The sequence below is a fragment of the Lacerta agilis genome, chromosome 17 (assembly GCF_009819535.1).
Source record: "Lacerta agilis isolate rLacAgi1 chromosome 17, rLacAgi1.pri, whole genome shotgun sequence".
NCBI classification, from domain to species: domain Eukaryota; kingdom Metazoa; phylum Chordata; class Lepidosauria; order Squamata; family Lacertidae; genus Lacerta; species Lacerta agilis.
This window is the reverse complement of record NC_046328.1, coordinates 18791564-18811059: the sequence shown is the minus strand read 5'-3', so window position 1 is coordinate 18811059 and position 19496 is coordinate 18791564. Positions and strand designations below refer to the sequence as shown.

Genomic DNA, 19496 nt, shown 5'->3' with positions numbered 1-19496 from the left:
CGCTTCGTGCTTTCAAACTGCTAGGTTGGCAGGAGCTGGGACCGAGCAACAGGAGTTCACCCCGTCACGGGGATTTGAACCACCGACCTTCTGATCGGCAAACCCTAGTCTCTGTAGTTTAACCCACAGCGCCACCCGCATATTGGTAACCCATATGCAAAATGCTGCTGGCAACAACATGTGACACCTCTGTTGAAAGTGATGCACTGGCTGCCTGTTTTCGACCTAGCTAGATTCAAGGTTCCATTCTGGACAGAGGCCAGCAGCTGGTATTCAGAGGTATACTGCTTCAGTACATGGAGGTTCTATCGAGACTCCATAATTAGTAGCCATTGATACACCCATCCTCCGTGCTTGGGTCTAACTGCTCCCTCCAACAGCAAACTCAGTAGAGTCCAGGCCATTATGTACTACGCAACGGGGTCACTGGGAAACAAGAGGGAGATTTCAGCAGGTCTAGAAGAACCCCACGATTTTTGGAACTATGGCGGGGGGAAATGGGGGTGGGGAATCCCAAAGAAGCAACACCTGCTGAAACAGCCCAATGAGGACTGTGTATGCTTAGGGACCACAGAATGCCAAATATCTGGAGTGGAAAATAGGAAATAGGTGGGGGGAGTATCCTGGAATACGGCAGGGTTGGATGGCTGGCTCCCTGAATCTCATGTTTTATTGTGCTTTATTTTTACTTTGCAATGTGGTCCCATTAGTTCCACCTTGCACACCTCAAGAAGAAGATGCTAGTCCACACACAAACACAAACTACAAGCTCTTACCCAAGATCTCGGGGTTCCTGATAACCGACCCAATTTGCCGGAGCGCCTGCTGCCCGGCCTTCTGGACCTTCACGTGGGAGTCTGTGAGCACCTCGGTGAGTTTTGGCACAATGTTTGGCAAGCAGGAGGAGAGTTGTTTGGGGGCGCAGTAAGCCATGGCACCCAGCAGCTCCACTGACCCTGGTGGGGAGAGCAGGAAGGCAGGGAATGATGGAATGATCGATAGATAGATAGATAGATAGATAGATAGATAGATAGATAGATAGATAGATAGATAGATAAGATAGATAGAGGCAGAGTTAGAAGTCAGTCCACAGGGCAGCCTTACTAGGAAGTCATATCCACCAAACTAGGTGCGACCTTCCTCCCCAATATTAAGTGTACAGAGGATTACAGCCGCAGTCATGCCTGGAGTTTTGGAGAGCTAAGAAAAACAGTGATCAGCAGAGACTAAATTTCATGCTCAATGGACCCTGCTACGACTACTTAAATAATAAACTTCGAGGGCCAAGGTTTCCCAAAAGCTGTAAAGATCCTACCTAGTTAGGATGGCTCTTTGCAGAGAATAATACCTGAGCAAAATAAGGCAACGCTGGTATAATCTTCCCGCAAGAACAAAGGAGCTACAGCCATTCCAAAAGCTGTCAGTCAGCCTCCCTTCCCTTAAATGAAAAACAAGCCCAGTCCAATTTCTTACCAGCTTTGGTTCTCCAAGACTCCTCCTCAAGCGCAGCCAGCAATGAAGGCAGCACCAGCTTCACCCCGTGGGCACTCAGGTTACTCATCACGGCCTTCGCACAATCGTCCGCGGCCTCAAAGGAAGGAAACAGAGAAGTCACAACTGACCTCAACCCACTTCAAGATCCAGGAGCCAAACATTATGGAGGATCAGTCTCACTCCAGCAATGAACCATGTGTGCAGGGGTGGGGGCACCAGAAAACTAAATCTAAGGTGAGGCAGCCACTGCGGTGCCTTCCAGGTGATGTTGAACTACAACTCCCATCTTTCCTGTACGCTGGCCATGCTGGCTGGGGCTGATGGGATTTGGAGTCCATTAACATCCGGAGGACTCAGCACTGGCTGCCCCTGGGCCAGGGGAAGCACCACACAATTATTTGTCATGCATTTTTACGCTCATCAGCAGTAGCAGACAGGAGCGAGTTTCTCTGTCTCCAGCCAGGACCCGCCTAATGTTTTTTAAGGTGTTATGCTTGTGATATAGAGTTGCGCTCTTATCTGATTTTCACCTAGTTTTAAGGAATTCCTTCTTGTGTGTTTACTGCGTATGTATGCTAATTAAGAGGTTATTATGTCCAGCAGCATCCGGTTGGCCAGTGTGTGAACAGGATGCTGGAAGAGATGACCCTGACCCTGCAGCCAGGTGCTTCTTATGTTCTTATGCAGTAAGGGAAGGCTACTGCCACCGTGGGGAACAGGGTGCTGGACCTGGGCAGTGGGTGGGTGAGTTGCTTTGGCCTAATCCAGCAGCCCAGTGCTTCTCCCGTCCTTAACCTACTGCCCCGGGAACACCAGGCACTTCTTACCTCTCGGACGTACTGATTCCCGTCTCCGAAGCAAAGCAACAGGTGGGGCAAGACGTGGACCACGTAAGGCTCAAAGAGCTTCCCAAGCATGCTGCAGAGCATCTCAAAGGCAAACAAGGCCCCTAAATGGGAGGCAAACAAGGCTTTTATCAGGGCAAGGGGCAGACTGGCAAGCGAGGCTCTGTCCCCGCCAACTTTCTCTCAGCCTGCAAGCACAAAACATGAAGTGAAGGAAAGGGTTGGGATTTTCAGTGCAGCTTATCTCCATTTTCCGCCCGCCTTCTAATTTCTGTCTCAACCACCTTTCTAAAAAAAAAAGCAAGATCACGATTCCCAGCCACTAGATGTAGTCTGAAATAGGGAAACGCTGCAACTGCCTTAGTTCAGGCCAATCACAATACGAACACAAGACGTAGGCAATAGTTAGTAGAGAATATATTATAGAATAATGGTATCTTTCAAATTTCAATTTGTTGAAAAATATCGGGTATGTACCTTTATTTACTTATTCTGTTTCGTATATTCTGCTTTATTTAACAATGTGTATGCAGGTAGCTCAGTTTTGTTATCATTCATTGATTGTATGCCTTATATCTTATTTCCAGCTGATGAAGACTATCATGAAACAGTAGTATCGTTTTGGAGACACTGTCCTTTTGAGACGTCTTCTGTTGAATCTTTTGAAAGACTATTGTAAGACTGTCCTTAGACATCTATTTTGAACACACTGCTTGATGGGCCTTGCTACCACTCTGTTATATTGTACATGTAAACTTTGATTGGCTTATTCCTGTAATTTGAATATTATTATTCTATTATATATTCTCTACTAACTATTAGCCTACGTGTTGTGTTTGTATTGTTGTGATTGGTTCTTATTGCAAAACAGGGGTTTGTTTTTAGTTCAGGCCAAGACTGCACCGGGACACCCTTGGTCTGAACTAAGGGTTGTATCCAATGCAGTGCCGAGTTAAAGTTGCTTAGCAGTACAGCTGTTCTGCTGGCAAAAGGTTTTGCACCAATGGAATGGACCGCTGGTCTTGTCTGAAAGGTGGTTTTGATGCATGTCAGGTTGTCACATGGGTGAATATCGCCGCCTGGTATCCGAGGCAGGAACTGTTCAGAGTTGAGAAGTATGCAGCTGCTTCCTGCAGCCCATTTCCTGTCTTCGTCCAAAGCAGATTATCTATCAAGGCTTTGGGCCTTAGCTTCATTATTTCTCCTTTGGTGCGAGTTGTGAGTGTTGTTTTGTGCCGACAGAACACTTTTCTGCACAAGGCAACTTTGTCACGCCATAACACTGTGAAATCTGTTGTGCAACGAATTCCCACCAGCGGAACCGTTGTACCAGATCCCCGTTGCGCAACATTAAAATTCGCATGTCCCCTAGCGCAAGAGCCCATCATCTAGCAGGCAGAGAACATTGGGTGAGGTTCCAAGCAAGCAACACACCCACCCACATCAAGGGCAAAAGTCTGAAAGAAGTTAAGATGGGGAGAACAGGGGGAGAATCTGCCAATCAATTCACCTTCTCGCCGCCGGAAGTTCTTCTTGTCCTGGATGGCGTCCGTTAGCGTGGCCATCATTTCCTGCTGTTTGAGGGAGAGGATGCCCAAGCCTTTCACCAGGCCGGCCAGCCCATAAGCGGCTCCTTTCCGTTCAGCGTACTTATCGGACTCCAGCAGCAGCTGCAGCAGCTTCTGGATCATCCCTCCTGCATCCTCCTTGATGGCAGGCACCAGGGGCGGTAAGCAGCTGGCCACAGACTCCTGGACCTAAAAGGATCACCGGGACAAGAATTCAATTCAAGCAAAAGTTACCCTGGGCTTACTCGGAGGCCAATCATAGAAAGTGAATTTGGTAAAAGGTAAAGGACCCATGGACGGTTAAGTCCAGTCAAAGGCGACTATGGGGTTGCGGCGCGCATCTCGCTTTCACGCCGAGGGAGCTGGAGTTTGTCCACAGACAGCTTTCTGGGTCATGTGGCCAGCAGGACTAAACAGCTTGTCGCAACGGGACACCGTGACGGAAACCAGAGCGCACGGAAACACCACTTACCTTCCCGCCACAGCGGTACCTATTTATCTACTTGCACTGGCGTGCTTTCGAGCTGCTAGGTTGGCAGGAGCAGGGACAGAGCAACGGGAGCTCACTCCATCGTGGGGATTCAAACCGCCGACCTTCTGATCGGCAAGCCCAAGAGGCTCAGTGGTTTAGACCACAGCACCACCCAGTGAATTTGCTATGATTAGCCTGGTGAATTTGCTCCCTAATGGAATACAATGCACTTTTTATTACTGCCCCTCATTGTTTAAAACACACTTTTAAAACTGACCCTAAGTAAGTCAGGTGTTGTTGTTGTTGTTTTTGATGACCAGTCCATTTTAGCAAGGAAGGGCCATGAGATAAACCAGGTAAAAGGGACACTGCTTCCTGGGTCTCCTGGAGCAAAGTGGGGTCAGGAGCAACCTCCTCGAAACATGCCTCTTTTTATTATTATTTCCTTTTTAGAAAAAGTATCATGGGCAGCCAAATTCTGAAACCACACACTCAACTATGGTTTGATTTGAAGTGCAAACATGGCTGACAACTCAGGGATGAGACTGCTGCTCCTAGAATGGACTGAAACTGAGTAGAGCAGGATGCGATCTGTATGTTGATGACACAGTATACTTAAGCACCATTCTGTTCCCAGCAGCTGCATGTTCAATCGATTTGTTTCTCGTGGTACCACTGCCCCCTGGTGGACTGCCTGGGGACTACTGCATTAACCAAACTACGAAAATAGTCAAAGCAAACCTAAAATGCAAAAACTGGTTCAGAGATCTCTTCTCAGCGTCTTGAACCCGGCCCCCAAAAAATCTCCTACCCTGCTCCCGTCTCCGCAAAAGTTGGAAAGGAAAAGAGAAAGAGCTTACCTGTTGGGATGGAGTGGAAAGGGCTGCTATCAGTTTGGCAACAATCGGCTTGACTTTCGGGTCGCTTTTGTCCAAATGTTTGGCCAGGGAACCCATCAGAATGACGACACTCTGCCGGACGGCATCATAGCTGGCATCGTTTGGCGCGTCCTTCAGGAACTCCTCGAACACAGGCAGCAGGGAGTTGACGCTGTCCTGAAAAGCCGTAAAACACACACATACAACAGCATTAACCGTGATTTCAAAGACCCGGACGCGATGGTGAGCTAGATGAACCAAAAGACCGAGTCAATATAAGGCCGTTTCCTTCCGATGTAACTTAAAGCCTACCTTGCCATGGGTATTGAGTGCCGAGAGGGCTGCGTCCAGCATGCACTTCCGGACTTCGGGGTTGCGGTCGTTAAGGGCATCAGGTACAAAGAACTGGAAGAGAGGCTTCACCTGGGAACTGTCCAGGTGCTCCGAGAGCTTGTTCAGGGCCAACGCAATGCCACACCTGTAAAGGTAACATGGTAGCTATGGTTCGGAAGGGCTGTGGTTCAGTGGCAGAGCGGCATCTGTTCCGCCTGCAGAAGGTCCCAGGTATTTCCAGGTAGGGCTGGGAATGTCTCCTGCCTGAAACCTGGAGAGGCACGACCAGTTAAGTCAGTACTGAGCTAGACAGAATGTCTCGGCATATGGAAGCTTCTTGCGTTCCTATGTTTTTAAACCAGGGTTTCCCAAACCAGCTGTTGTTGAACTACGACTCCCATCATCCCTAGCTAGCAGAGCTGGGCAATATATCAATATTTCGTCCAAAACCATTTTGAAGTCCCTATTGTGATATTGGTTTCATAATTTTTCACCTGGCAATAAGATGTGTGTGTAGCTAGTACTATGCAAAAATCACAATGTGGGGGAAACCGTGAAGCCTGCCAGCGCTTCTACATAGCTTCATCTTTATTCCAGACATCGTGCTGTATCAGTATATCGCGATGTTTAGCTGGCGATATATCGCAATGTTGAAAACCAGCTATGGCCCAGCCCTACTAGCTACCAGCTCAGGGATGCTGGGAATGGGAAGTACAAAAACAGCCGGAGATGCAAGTTTGGGAAACCCCGATTTAAACTATTACATTTACACCTTGCCTTATAATGTCAGAGGCCTGAAGCACCTCAGCTGGATAGAGAGAGTCAGAATTTTAATTTAGGTAAGGACTACCTGGCTTCCCATTGGTCGGGTGGAGATTCAGATATCACACGTCCCAGAGCATCCAAAACCGGTGGAGGCCTCTGTTCAAGAGAAACAGGCATTCCATCAGAAAACCCAGCAAAGGAGCTTATAAAAGCTGAACACAGTCAAAATCCAGGTGCAAAACAAATAAGTGGGGCGGGGACAGAATCACACCATGCCAGACATAATCTTCTCTATAAGACCAGGGGGTGGGGAACCTGTAGCCCTGTAGATGTGGCTGGACTCTGACTCAAGAGCTACCAGCCATGGTGTCAAGGGCAGCACACCTCTTGAGTACTGGATGATGGGAATCACAAGTGGGGAGAGCGCTGTTGTGCTTGGGTCCTGCTTGCAGGCTTCCCATTGGGGCACCTGGTTGGCTACTGGGAGAACAGGATGCTAGACTGGATGGGCCTTTGGCCTGATCCAGCAGCCAGGCTCTTGCTCTGTTCTGTTGTGCTTTATTCCACAATGCTTTAAAGCAGGCACCCCCAAACTTGGCCCTCCAGATGTTTTGGGACTACAACTCCCATCATCCCTAGCTAACAGGACCAGTGGTCAGGGATGATGGGAACTGTAGTCCCAAAACATCTGGAGGGCCGAGTTCGGGGGTGCCTGCTTTAAACAGTACTGCTCTCCCCACACCTGGTGCTTGAATTACTTATATTGCTTTATGTTCATCATTTGTCAGGTAACCATGTTAGGAGACCTGTTCCATTGGGGCACCTGATTGGCCAGTGGATTCTTGACTTGGTGGGTCACTGGCCTGGCCCAGCAGGCTCTTCTTATGCTCATTATCACAGAACGAGGACACTGAAGGTCCTGAAAGACCTTCATTGGCTCCCAGTACGTTTCCAAGCACAATTCAAAGTGTTGGTGCTGACCTTTAAAGCCCTAAACGGCCTCGGTCCAGTGTACCTGAAGGAGCGTCTCCACCCCCATCATTCTGCCCGGACACTGAGGTCCAGCTATGAGGGCCTTCTGGGGTTCCCTCACTGTGAGAAGTGAGGTTACAGGGAACCAGGCAGAGGGCCTACTCAGTAGTGGCGCCATCCTGTGGAACGTCCTCCCATTAGATGTCAAGGAAATAAACAACTCTCTGACTTTTAGAAGACATCTGAAGGCAGCCCTGTTTAGCAAAGTTTTTAATGTTCGATGTTTTATCGTGTTTTTAATATTCTGTTGGGAGCCGCCCTGAGTGGCTAGGGAAACCCAGCCAGATGGGCAGGGTATAAATTTTATTTTATTTTTTATTTATTTACTTATTTACTTACTTACGACTACATTGCTGCCAGGCGAAAGTATGCAAGGATAGTACACAGGAATGTAGTTTGGGAAGAGGAGAGGTGTGGCCTAGGGAGGGTCCCAAGGACTGGATACACAGACACCGAGAGGTCTCAGTGCCAGAGCCTCTGGGCCAGAGGTCCCCCCCCCCACTCTTGCTCTAGACCTTCCCCCAGTCCCTCATCACGAATGGCTTACATAGAGTTTCTCCTGATAGATCTCCATCAGTTTGCTCATGACGTCCCTCGTCTGGCTTCGATACTGCTCAACGCTCTTGGAAAGCGCCTCGGCGCCAGCCTGGCGCACGGCTTCCTCGTAGTGGATGACATCTTTAATGAGGACCGAACAGATGTCAGGCTGCAACTCCAGACCCATCGACTCCCAAAGCCTGTAAGAGATGAAAGGGGGAGGTCATCCTCCGGGTACCGAAGATCCACCCTGGTTTTGTATCGGGCAACAACGAAGGGAGTTTTCAGCAGGCAGCGCATTCCACAACTGAGGTGCCACCAGTGAAAAAGCCTGCCTCTGCATCAACGTGTGCCAATAATTGTTAGACCCTGGCAAGACTTAGGAGGGTTCCATTTGTTAGGCAATACTCTGCAGAGGCAGTTTCCTATGTCCATTGGTAAAAGCACTTCCTCACGTCCTGGCGGAGAAGCATCACCTGACATTTGAGCAATGTGCCTCTGGTGCAAAAAAAAAGGGGGGGCAGGGCATCTCTTTGGTGGGACAGCAAATTCTCACCTCTGGGCCAGTGTCCTGATTGCTTCTTCCTTGTCAAAATTCACCACCCAGAGACGGCGCAAAAGGTTCATCCCATTCTTCTCATCGCTGTCCGGCGTTGGCAGCACCAACTGCAGCTCCATCAAGCCCTGAAGATCAGAACAGGACAAGTCAGGCCTGAGATTCCCTAACACAGCTCTACAAACTTATCTTCCTCCAGTGGTGGGTGGGAAGCCACCCATCCCCCCATCTCCTCCCCTGTGCTGGCTGGAAGGAGATCCCGACTGACCCGGAGGGCTGCATCTCGGACATTCATGCACGGGGACTGAAGGGCTTGGAGTAACACATCCACTTCTTCCTGTTCTGCATAGGCACAGCCGTCCTCTCCACTGCTGCTGGCACACAGGGCGGTCAGGGCGTTGGAAGCCAAGACCTGACAAGAGGCAAGAGAGCTTAAAATCAGACAGCGAAAGAATGTAATTGTTTTCATACAAATTTATAGGCAGGTTCACGGCATAAAGCCATCAAAGCGGTATAAAAACAACATTAAAACACACTCTGAAAACAATAAAAACTGATTCAACCAATTAAAAACCATAGAACCATCCATACAAACCAAAACATCAACAAAGCAATTTCATCAGAAATAAAACTGATATTCCATAAATGGCCTGGTTGCACCCTCAAGGGAAAGCCTTGCTAGGCACAAATGTCTTCAGCAGGCACCTAAATATAATCTTGTTAATGGCACCAAACTGGAAAATATCAAATCATTAATTAATTGCATTTATAAACCACGAATCAATCAATCAATTGCATTTATAAACCAAGGAGTTCAATGTGGCATCTCCCCCTCTCCATTTTATCTCCACAATAACCCTATCAGGTAGGTTAGGCTGAGAGACAGTGAGCCTCATGGCCGAGTGGGGATCTGAACCCTTGTCTCCCAGGTCCTCATCCAGCACTCTAACCACTATGCCACACTGGCTCACATGTACTCAGGCACTGCATAACATATTAATATGGGCACTGTACAGAAAACCCGGAAGACAGTTAGCATTAGAAGTATGGGAGCTGAATACAGGTTTAACAGGACCAACAAAGACCTGATAAAAAGAGCTATGGGGGCTCTGCATCTGGTCTGTGAGCTCCTGCTGTACTAGAATGGGTGGCCAGCTCACCTGTAAGCGTGGAGAGCCTGTCCCGATCACTTTACTCAGGAGCCGCAGCATCTCTGTGCGAGGCAGTAACTCGGGTCCGTTCTGACAGGTGACCGGAGGAAAGGGGGGCAAAAGAGAAACGCAAACACTTGTCATTTAAAAAAGGCAACTGCATAACCAACAATGAACAATCATCCTCATCGCGCAATGAAGCTGGGGGATTTGGAATGGCACACAGCAGGTGAGCATTCTGTATTTTATGTACTTAACAAAATTTACATACTGGTCAACCTATTAAGTTGCTGTTATTATTTACATTTACCGTATTTTTCCGTCTACAAGATGCCCCCATGTATAAGACGCCCCCTATTTTGGGGGACTCAGATTCAAGAAAATGGGGGGAGATGTATTTGTGTATAAGACGCCCCCTAATTTTTGACATTATTTTTTTAGGGGGAAAACCTAATCCTACATACGAAAACAATACTGTGTATGCTGCTTTTTCAAAGCGGCTTACAACAGAACAAAAATGTGAATCGATACCTTGTTAAAATAGCGGTCGAATACTAAAATGTAACACCCCAATCCAGCAAATACAGTGGAAGCTTGGTTCTCGAATGGCTTGGCTCCTGAACAAATCAGCTCCTGAATGCCGCAAACCAAGAAGTGTTCTGGTTTGCAAACACTTTATGGAAGCCGAACGTCCGACACGGCTTCCGCTTGACTGCAGGAATCTCCTGCGGCCAATCGGAAGCTGCGCCTTGGTTTTGGAACAGTTTCAGGAATCGAACGGACTCCCGGAACGGATTAAGTTCGAGAACCAAGGTACCACTGTAACTCTGTTCAGTTGCATTAATGTTACGACGTTTTAAAGTCATGTTGAAGTACTTCCTGTTCTTCTATGGCTACAAGCTGTTGTATGTTGCATCTGGGGTCAGATGAGGGAGGCGGCTCTTGAGACAAAGTGGCAGAGGAGGGGGGTGAGGAAAAGGACAGAAGGAAAGTATCTCAACACTTGCATCGGCTTTGTTCAGCTGTGCATTTTCAGCTTCATTTGAACCTCCTGGGGGTAGGGCACGTCTGTCTGCCACCAAGTAAAAATGGCAGCTTGCTTTTTGAAGATGATGCAACCCCATGGAAAACACTGACCTCGTCTACCAGCAAACTCTGGCTGCTGGCAGATGATCTCAGCTGAGCATGGACCGTGATCGTCTGCAGAGCCTTGACCAAGAGCTCCTCCTTCTCTTCACTGTCGTTGGGAGTCTCCAGCAGCACCATTTTTAGGAGAGGGAAGACTAAGGAAAAGGCTGGGGCCGTTAATGGCACGGGACCTGCAACAGGCAGAAAAGAAGAGGGGAGATACAGACACAGAAGGACATGCCCATACATGCCAACGTCAGCCATTGATAGAGTAGATCCGCTGAAATCAATGGGAGTGGCTGACTTGTTGGCAGTGCAACAGCAGAGATCATTCAGTGCATAATTTAAAGAGTTAATTCTGTTCTCTGTTGCAGTCAGCTGCTGGCGGGGGAGGCATTGCTTGGCAACCAAATCAGGTGGGAAAAATCAGAAGCGGGTCCTCACCTGCCTCTCCCTTGCTCATCCGGACAGGCACAGTGTGCGTGTGCAACAAGGTCACCACTCTGGTCACAGCAGTGGGCAGGTCCTCTTGGCACCAGGATTCGTCCAAAACACATTCAGGCTTCAGCATCCTCAAGGTCACGTGACTCACTACAGTACCTGGGAAAAGGGGTGAAGGGAGTTATAAGTCAAACACCAACATTGGGGAGGGGGAAGGCACCCTGGCTGGCTACCCCAATCTGCGTTTGTTTGTATTTTTGCAGATTTATGCTACAAAAGCTGAACTTATATGAGTTTTCCCCCATCAGAGATGGTAGGTAGGTAGGTAGGTAGGTAGATATAAACACACACAAAGCAGAACACTAACCGAAAGTCTTCAACCGATCAGGCATCACACAGGATGCCAAAGAAAGGAAAGGGGTCTTAATCCTTGGAGCCGCCAGAGGAGACTTCAGCAGAGGCAGGAAGAAGCCTATGAGACTGGGGATGTACTGGGAAAGACCAGGGGGGTTCCTCTTTAGAACAGCATCCAGGAGACCCAGCATTGATTCCAGTTCATTGTCAAGCTGCAACAGAACACCGCGGTGGTTACTGGCGAAAGGCAATCTTGAAAGAAGCAGCCAAGCTTTGGACTAACACACCCACACACCCATAAGCACAATCCTTTCTCTGTGTTTTCTTCCTTTATCAATATTCTCAGCACAGTAAGAAGGGGAAACAGATGGCCTGACAATATTGGACCACAGCAGCAGCTGGTGACCAGTGGATATGGTGGGGCGGTTGATCTGCTAATGGGAGATGGAGGGGGTGGTCTGTAGAGACAGAGTCAAGAGGGTCTTCAGAGGCAACAGGTAATAATTTGTTACTCTGCAGCAGGCTAGGCTACCCTCTTTTGTGTGATCCAGCCCATGTTATTTTTTAATTAATTAAAATTAAAATTTAATTAATTAAATTAATTAAAACAACAACCACCACCGGCCAGGAAGCAAACATTGCCCTTGAGTGTGGAAATGTGCCAGTTCAGATGAGAGACCCTATTCTTGCTTGTAATTTCAAGGTCTCTCCCCAGCCCCTCTCATCTCAATGCTGGAGGGGGGGGGGAGAAATCTCATGTGCTCAGATCCTGCTTGTGGGTTTCCCATGTTACTGGAATTTTAATAAAGGTGGGGGTAGTTGTTTCCAGTTAAATGGGACACTGCACCCCCAGACCACCCCACAAATCAACACCATTCCAACTTCATTTTACTCAGGGAAAAGATGGCTGCCGAAGGCGGGGGGGGGGGGGAGATTGGGAAACTGGGAAAAGACAGCCATAATCCCTGAAACCTGGGATCATGTACAGAGCAGCCTCTTAAATAAGAGATAATCACTGGCATCCTGGCAAATGGGTGCCAGGCAGGTAGTCATCCCATGGACAATAGCAAACCATCCAGGAATGGATTAGGTTCTGGGTCAGGACAAAGAAGTGTGATTACCTGAACTGGGAAAACCAGGAACTTGTAAATATTTCCATTGTATCACTTGATGGGTGTGAAGTGGAGGGCAAGGGAGGGTTGGGGACAAGAAAACCCCTCCCCCTTTGTGACATATGTATGATGTATCTGATGTGTGCATGAGGCTTCACCAAAGGGGTTTTGTGGGAAAAGGGAAAGCTTATAAAAGAAGGGGCACCTTTTTGTTTTGGTGCTTCTTCCTGCTTCTTCTATGTGGTGGGTGGAAGTCCTGTTGCAACAGTCTTTTGAATAAAGATCAGGCCTACAGGCTGGTGTTTTGCTCCTGTATTCCTGGCTGGTGTCTTTGTTTGACAATCCAAGTGAGCCCAAGGATTTTCCTGTAACACCTGCAGCTATCTGGCTGGCCTGATCCAGCAGGCTCCTCTTATGTTCTTAACATTAGGCCCAGCTATACCTTACCTCTTTCAACTGCTTCCTGGTCTGAGATTCCTTTTCCAGCTGGGCATTCAGCATTTCCTTCTGTTTGCTGGTTAGCTGGATCTCCTCCTTGATCCCCTTCTTCTTCTTAATCTCCTGCAGAAGAGAAAACCATCTATTTGGTTATAACGGGGAAGCGGGTGGCAGCGTTCCCTCCAAAGGAAGCAGCTTCAGGATTTCAAAGACAATGAACAACATGATGGGAGAGAAAATGAGAGTGAATTGTGTCCAGAGAGAGGACGACAGCAGCAAGAAAGAAAAAGACACCTAGCTCCATGCAATCTGACTTAGTTTATCACAGGTTGTTCATCAAATGCTACCAAAAAAAGGTCTTGATGCAACTTAAAACTATTCAGTCTTCTTTTCATCTTCATTTTCTTTCCCCTTCTCTCCCAGAAACTCAGGGAGCTTTACATGGGATGCTTCCCCTGTTTTCCCCTGAGAGGTGGCTCATCAGGCTGAGAAAAGGTGAGTGTTCCAAAAAAAAACCCTGCAGAACTGAGGGAAGATCTGAAATCCAACTTTCCTCCAGTCCATGCCTGAGTCATTTAGGGCTTTAATAATAATACAGTCGTACCTTGGTTCTCGAATGTAATCCATTCAAGGAGTCCATTCGACTTCTGAAATGTTCAAAAACCATGGCGTGGCTTCCGATCGGCTGCAGGAGCTTCCTGCACTCAAGCGGAAGCCGTGTCGGATGTTCAGCTTCCGAAAAACGTTCAAAAACCGGAACACTTACTTCCAGGTTTTTGGCGTTCGGAAGCCAAAACATACGAGTACCAAGGCATTTGAGAACCAAGGTATGACTGTAATATAGAAGCAGCAGCAGCAGCAGCTGCATTCTGGGCAGCTTACAACATAAATAAAAACATCATCAAACATCAAACATTAACGAACATTAAATGCTAAGGGGAGCAACCAGTCCAGTTGCTTTAAAACAGGGCTTATATTAGATCTAAATATGGCATTATCCACCATGCAAGACCTCACCTCCTTCAGCTCCAGTTCAATGATCTGCTCCTTGAAAGAATAAGCTTTGTTTTCTCTCTTCATGTTGGCCTTTTTCAGGCTGTCTTGCTGAGCACTGAAGACAGCAAAGGAGAGAGAGAGAGAGATATTAGCACAATCCAGTGAAATCATCTCAGGTTATCAGCTTCAATTACAGCTACCACAAAAGAACAGAAAACATTTAATATTTGTTGTTTATTTAAACAAAAATTATATACGGTTTGATTGTGATAAACACCACTCTTAGCATTTTACACAAACTATCTCTCTCTCTCTATATATATGACAGCTAAAAATATATTTTAAAAACTTATGAAATTCAACAATAAGGTGGGGGGGGGGGAGATTCAGAAACATGTAACTTCTACATGTTTGGACAGGCTTGCCTAAACAGAAACGTTTTAAGCAGGCACCAAAAAAGTACAGCAAAGGTGCATGGCCGATGTCAATACGCAGGGAGTTCCGAAGTTTAGGCATTGCTACACTAAAAGATTGATTTCTTACAAGTGCAGAATGAGTATCATGTTTCACTTGTAACAGTGCCAGTTCCACAGATCGAAGCATTTTAGTTAGTGATGGTTTGTTATACCACACACATTTCAAGGAGAAAAGTCATCGCTTAGTGGTCTGTGTACACAAGGTCCATAGGTTAGTGGCATATATGTCATGATGAGAGAGATTTTCTCTCCTAAAACTGCTTTGGAAACCTGGCATGGCCTGTCAAAAATAAGGAGGGCTGTAGCTCCATGGCAAAACATCTGCTTTGCATGCAGAAGGTCCCAGGTTCAATCCCCGGCATCTCCAGGTAGGGTTGGCAAAAAGTTTCCCTGTTTGGAATGGGAGAGTCGCTGCCAGTCAGTGTAGACAACACTGAGCTAGATGGACCAATGGCCTGACTTGGTATAAGGCAGCTTCCTGTATCCAAGTGTTCGTCCTCACCTGTGCAAGATGGACTTGTCATAAAGTTCCCCTTCGGGCGTCTTCATGATAGCAAACTCCTCCTGGGTCACAAGACACAGCGCTGGGTTTTCTAGAAAGGCGGAGATGGTGCTGATGACCTGAGGGAGGACTTGGCTGGGGGAGAGGGCAGAGAGCAGACCCACTGCATTCAGGGATGACTGCGAAACAAGGAAGGGGAGAGAAAACAGCCACTCGTCAAGGATTACAGCACTATAGAATATTCTCTCAACACTTGGGGTTGGTAGTCTTAATTTGCAGCACTCTTCACTGCATAAACCTGTGGTCTCTGTGTCCTTTTGCAGACGGGAGAGAAACAGGCAAGACTTTTCAACCCACAACCCCCAGATCTAAAATCTTATCACACTAGGTATGTTAAGGAGCATTTAGGAAGGGAGCACAGATCAGTGGTAGAGCATCAACTCTGCAGGGAGGAAAGCCACAGGTCCAATCCCTGCCATTTCCAATTAAAATTTATAAGCAGCAGATCAAAAAGAGACCCTTTGCCTGCACCCCTGGAGAGCCTGTTCAGATTGGACCAGGTGTGGGGAGAGCCTTGGGCCCCCAGGCCACATACATCCCTTTACACCTCTCTGGCTGGCCCTCTGCACCCACCTTGAGTAGCTTTGCCTGTCTGGAATGTGCCCTTTAACTCAGATTATGCCTCCTGCTGGGGGTGGGGTGGAAAAACTAGCTTACTGTTCTGCCTACCTTTGCCTCTAGCCCCACCCCCACCATGTAGCATGTAGCCCTTGAAAGGATGCCAAGAAGGGAATGAGGCTTCCGGCCTGGAAAAAGTTCCCCAACCTCTGGAGAGTTGACAATACTGAAACTAAGTGGGCCGCAGTTTGTGTTGTCTATGGCAGCTTCATCATCTCTCAGCCCAGGATGCCTTTGAAAACCTCTGCAGATGAATCAAACTCAGTCACCTTATTCATGGGGCTCTGGGTGACAATCCGGTCAAAGATCTTTTCCAGGTACTTGGCAATGAAATCGACAGGGTCCAGTTTCATCTTGATCAGGAGGGCTGTCCAAAGGCCAGACTGCCCTGCTACTGAAAGGGAAAAACAAGGAAGGAAGGGAGGGACTTACAAGAGGCACAACAGACCCTACATCCGTCACATACCCAATTGGTAAAATATATAAGTAAATTTTCTGTTTTACATTTTAAAATACTCATTTTAACATCCTCAAAATATCAATGATTTCCCTTCTTCTCTTTCCATGGTTCAACTTGCGTATCATATAACCCTGCATATTTTTACAAAAACTAAACCATTCAGTATTCCGTTATTGCATCCATCAAAACTTATTTACACTGTTGAATTTATCTTAATGCTGCCAGCGTTTTCATGTGTACACAATTCCCCCCCCCCATATATTCAATAAACACTTTCCAATCTTCTCTAAACGTATGTTCTTCTTGTTCTCTTATGTTAAGTCTGCAAGCTGTGCATATTCTGTCATCTTAAGTTGCCATTCTTCTTTAGCTGGGACCTCGCTTGTTTTCCATTTTTGGGCTAACCAAACACAGGCCGCAATAGTAGCATACATAAATAACCTTTTTTGACACCTGGGAATTTCAGTTTGAATTATCCCCAACGAAAAGGACTCTGGGTTTTTTTTTGGAAAAGAACTCTTAAAACTTTTTTTTCAGTTCATTATGGATTACTTCCCAATACTCTTTTACCCTTTTACAAGTCCACCACATGTGAAAAAACTTTGCCTCCACCTCTTTGCATCTCCAGCACTTACCTGATTCAGTATTATTATACATCCTAGCAAGCCTACTCAGAGTTAAATTCCATCTGTAAACCCCAAGTAGTTCTCCTTCAAAGAATAACATACTGGGAACTTTCCCCTCTCCAACTCACCTAGAGAAGGGTGATTGCTTACTAGCAACATTTCCAAGGCTAACTTTTCCTTCTCCTCTGGATCGCCCTCCAGCCCCGACACACACGAGATCATGCACAGTGTCTCCTGGAGGACACGAGGAGGGATGTAGGTCTTTCCTTGTTCCGACAGCTCTCCTGTCTCGGTCAGCAAGGCCTCAGTGGGCAGTACCTGACGAATCGTGAATATAAATGCAATAGTAAGACAAGTGCTGAAGTGTAGAGAGAGCAACGTCAATCAATGTCTTGGAGAGTAAAGCACAGCCGAATGCAGCAAGAGTCTGACTTCTGGATCAGGCTAAAAGGCCCACCCAGGCCAGCTTCCTGTTCTCACAGTAGCCGATCGGATGTCTGTGGGATGCCTGCGACCCAGCCTGAGTGCAACAGAAACACTCTCCCCCTCCTGTAGTTCCCATCAACTAGCAACTCCATTGAAGCTCAAAAGTATCTACTTGCAAAGAACTTGTAATCCAATTATCTGCTGAGGGTATTACCCAAAATTACTGAGATTGTTTCAGAATTATTTAGCCAAGATTTTAAAAGTCAAACCTAAAACTACTTAATTGTACTTAATAGTGGCTAATGGATCTTTTAGATGTTTTGTGTATTTAATATGTCTGGATTATCAACGTTTTATGGGTGGTGGTTTTTTCCCCTCCTTTAGTTTTGTTGTCTAAATTATGCAAATAAAGGTTGAATGAATGAATAGCTGATGTCTATAGGATGCCTGCAAACCAGACATGATTGCAACAAAAACAATCCCCTCTCTTGCAGTTCCCAGCAACTTGTATTCAGAAGTAAAAAAATAAATTAATTAAAGGTAAAGGACCTCTGGACAGCTAAATCCAGTCAAAGGCGACTATGGGGTATGACACTCATCTCGCTTTCAGGCCGAGGGAGCCGGCGTTTGTCCACAGACAGCTTTCCAGGTCATGTGGCCTGCAGGACTAAACCACTTCTGGGGCAACAGAACACCATGATGGAAGCCAGAGCACAAGGAAACACCCTTTACCTTCCTGCTGCAGTGGTACCTATTTATTTGCTTGCACTGGCGTGCTTTCGAATTGCTAGGTTGGCAGGAGCTAGGACAGAGCAACTGGAGCTCACTCCATCGTGGGGATTCGAACCGCCGACCTTCTGATCGGCAAGCCCAAGAAGCTCAGTGGTTTAGACCACAGCACCACCCACGTCCCCATGAAGTACACTCCCTCCAGCAGTGGAGACAGAACCTAGCCATCGTGGATATTAGCCTTATCCTCCATGAACCTCAGGATGGAGGGCTTTAAAAGGCTGGACCTCGTCCCAAAAGTTTATGGACTTTACCTTGTGAGAACTGAGCACTACTCTCAGCTCTTCTAAGAGCCCATAAGCCAACTTGAACCCTCTGGGCAAAGACAGGAGCTTCCTCACAGTCTGCTGGGCAAGCCTTCGGACACACCATGATCGGCTGAGGAGGACTGCAGCCAGGGCTTTGTGATATTGCCTGAAAGCGGGAAAACAAGGTAGAGGGGAAGGAGAGAGTTAGGAGGGAGGAGAGCCATGCATCAGGGGCAGAGCATCTGCTTTGCATGCAGAAGGTCCCATGTTCAATCTAGGGCTGGGAATGTCCCATCTGGAAACCCGGAGAGGCTGCTGCCAGTCAGTGTACACAGTACTGAGCTAGATGGGCCAATGGTCTGATTCGGTATGGGGAGGAGGCAAGCAGTCAACAACAGTGTGATCATGACCCAAAGCATACCAGCCTTTTGTGCAAAGTTCTGGGGGTGCCCTCACCCTCTGAGGAAGGTTCAAGAGTTTGTTGATAAGCAAGAGAAGGAGATCAAGCTATACGTACTGGACTTTAGCACCAGGTAGTCGATGCTCATGGTCCAAGAGGAGGCGTTCTGTCAGCTGCAGAACTGTGCACATTGCTGCAGGAGAGGAGGAAAACACAAAAAGCGTGGAAGCCAGCCTCGTTGCATTCACCATACTTATCCCTGCATGTATATCACAATCCCACAAGCGTAAAGTCATTTCCCCAAGAGAATCACAGCTTTCCTTTCAAAAAAAAATGCCAAGAGCAACTTAACAGCTACAAAAGGTTTGCCTAAGGGGTATATGTGTGTGTGTGTGTGTGTGTGTGTGTGTGTGTGTGTGTGTATGTGTGTGTGTGTGTGTGTGTGTATATATATATATATATATATATATATATATATATATATATATATAATATTCAAATAATTAAAAAACAAAATAAAAAATAGGCACTTGGTTCATTTACATGCATTCTTTTATAGCAGCTTAACTTTATCGTCATCATAAAGGATTGGATCTTTTGGATCCAATAAGTTTATGAAGCGATTGAGGATTTTTTGTGATGTTCCAGAATAATATGTTTTATGACAATGTACAACCTCACACTGTGTTTAATTTAGTATGATGTTATCAGTATTCCCATATGTTTTCAGTTGAGTTTTTCTTGCTAAAGATATTAACTTGCTAAAGACATCTGATCCCAAAGAAACAAGA

At 46.9% G+C, this 19496-nt stretch overlaps 1 protein-coding gene across 1 annotated transcript in view; it reads right to left on the bottom strand.

Annotated features, from left to right (window-relative positions):
* The window catches only part of GCN1 (GCN1 activator of EIF2AK4), a 60979-nt gene that overhangs the window by 26122 nt on the left and 15361 nt on the right, over positions 1–19496 (bottom strand). The window contains exons 17-37 of the mRNA XM_033136120.1: positions 18823–18898; positions 18312–18471; positions 16971–17160; positions 16026–16150; positions 15079–15257; positions 14122–14215; positions 13114–13227; positions 11568–11766; positions 11204–11359; positions 10769–10950; positions 9641–9721; positions 8749–8892; positions 8481–8608; positions 7935–8124; positions 6441–6511; positions 5570–5735; positions 5240–5434; positions 3850–4096; positions 2322–2443; positions 1474–1588; positions 777–956 (exon numbers count right to left, since the gene is read on the bottom strand). Of these exons, the coding sequence (XP_032992011.1) occupies positions 777–956; positions 1474–1588; positions 2322–2443; positions 3850–4096; positions 5240–5434; positions 5570–5735; positions 6441–6511; positions 7935–8124; positions 8481–8608; positions 8749–8892; positions 9641–9721; positions 10769–10950; positions 11204–11359; positions 11568–11766; positions 13114–13227; positions 14122–14215; positions 15079–15257; positions 16026–16150; positions 16971–17160; positions 18312–18471; positions 18823–18898 (3114 nt within the window). The remainder of the gene's footprint in view (positions 1–776; positions 957–1473; positions 1589–2321; positions 2444–3849; positions 4097–5239; positions 5435–5569; positions 5736–6440; positions 6512–7934; positions 8125–8480; positions 8609–8748; positions 8893–9640; positions 9722–10768; positions 10951–11203; positions 11360–11567; positions 11767–13113; positions 13228–14121; positions 14216–15078; positions 15258–16025; positions 16151–16970; positions 17161–18311; positions 18472–18822; positions 18899–19496) is intronic.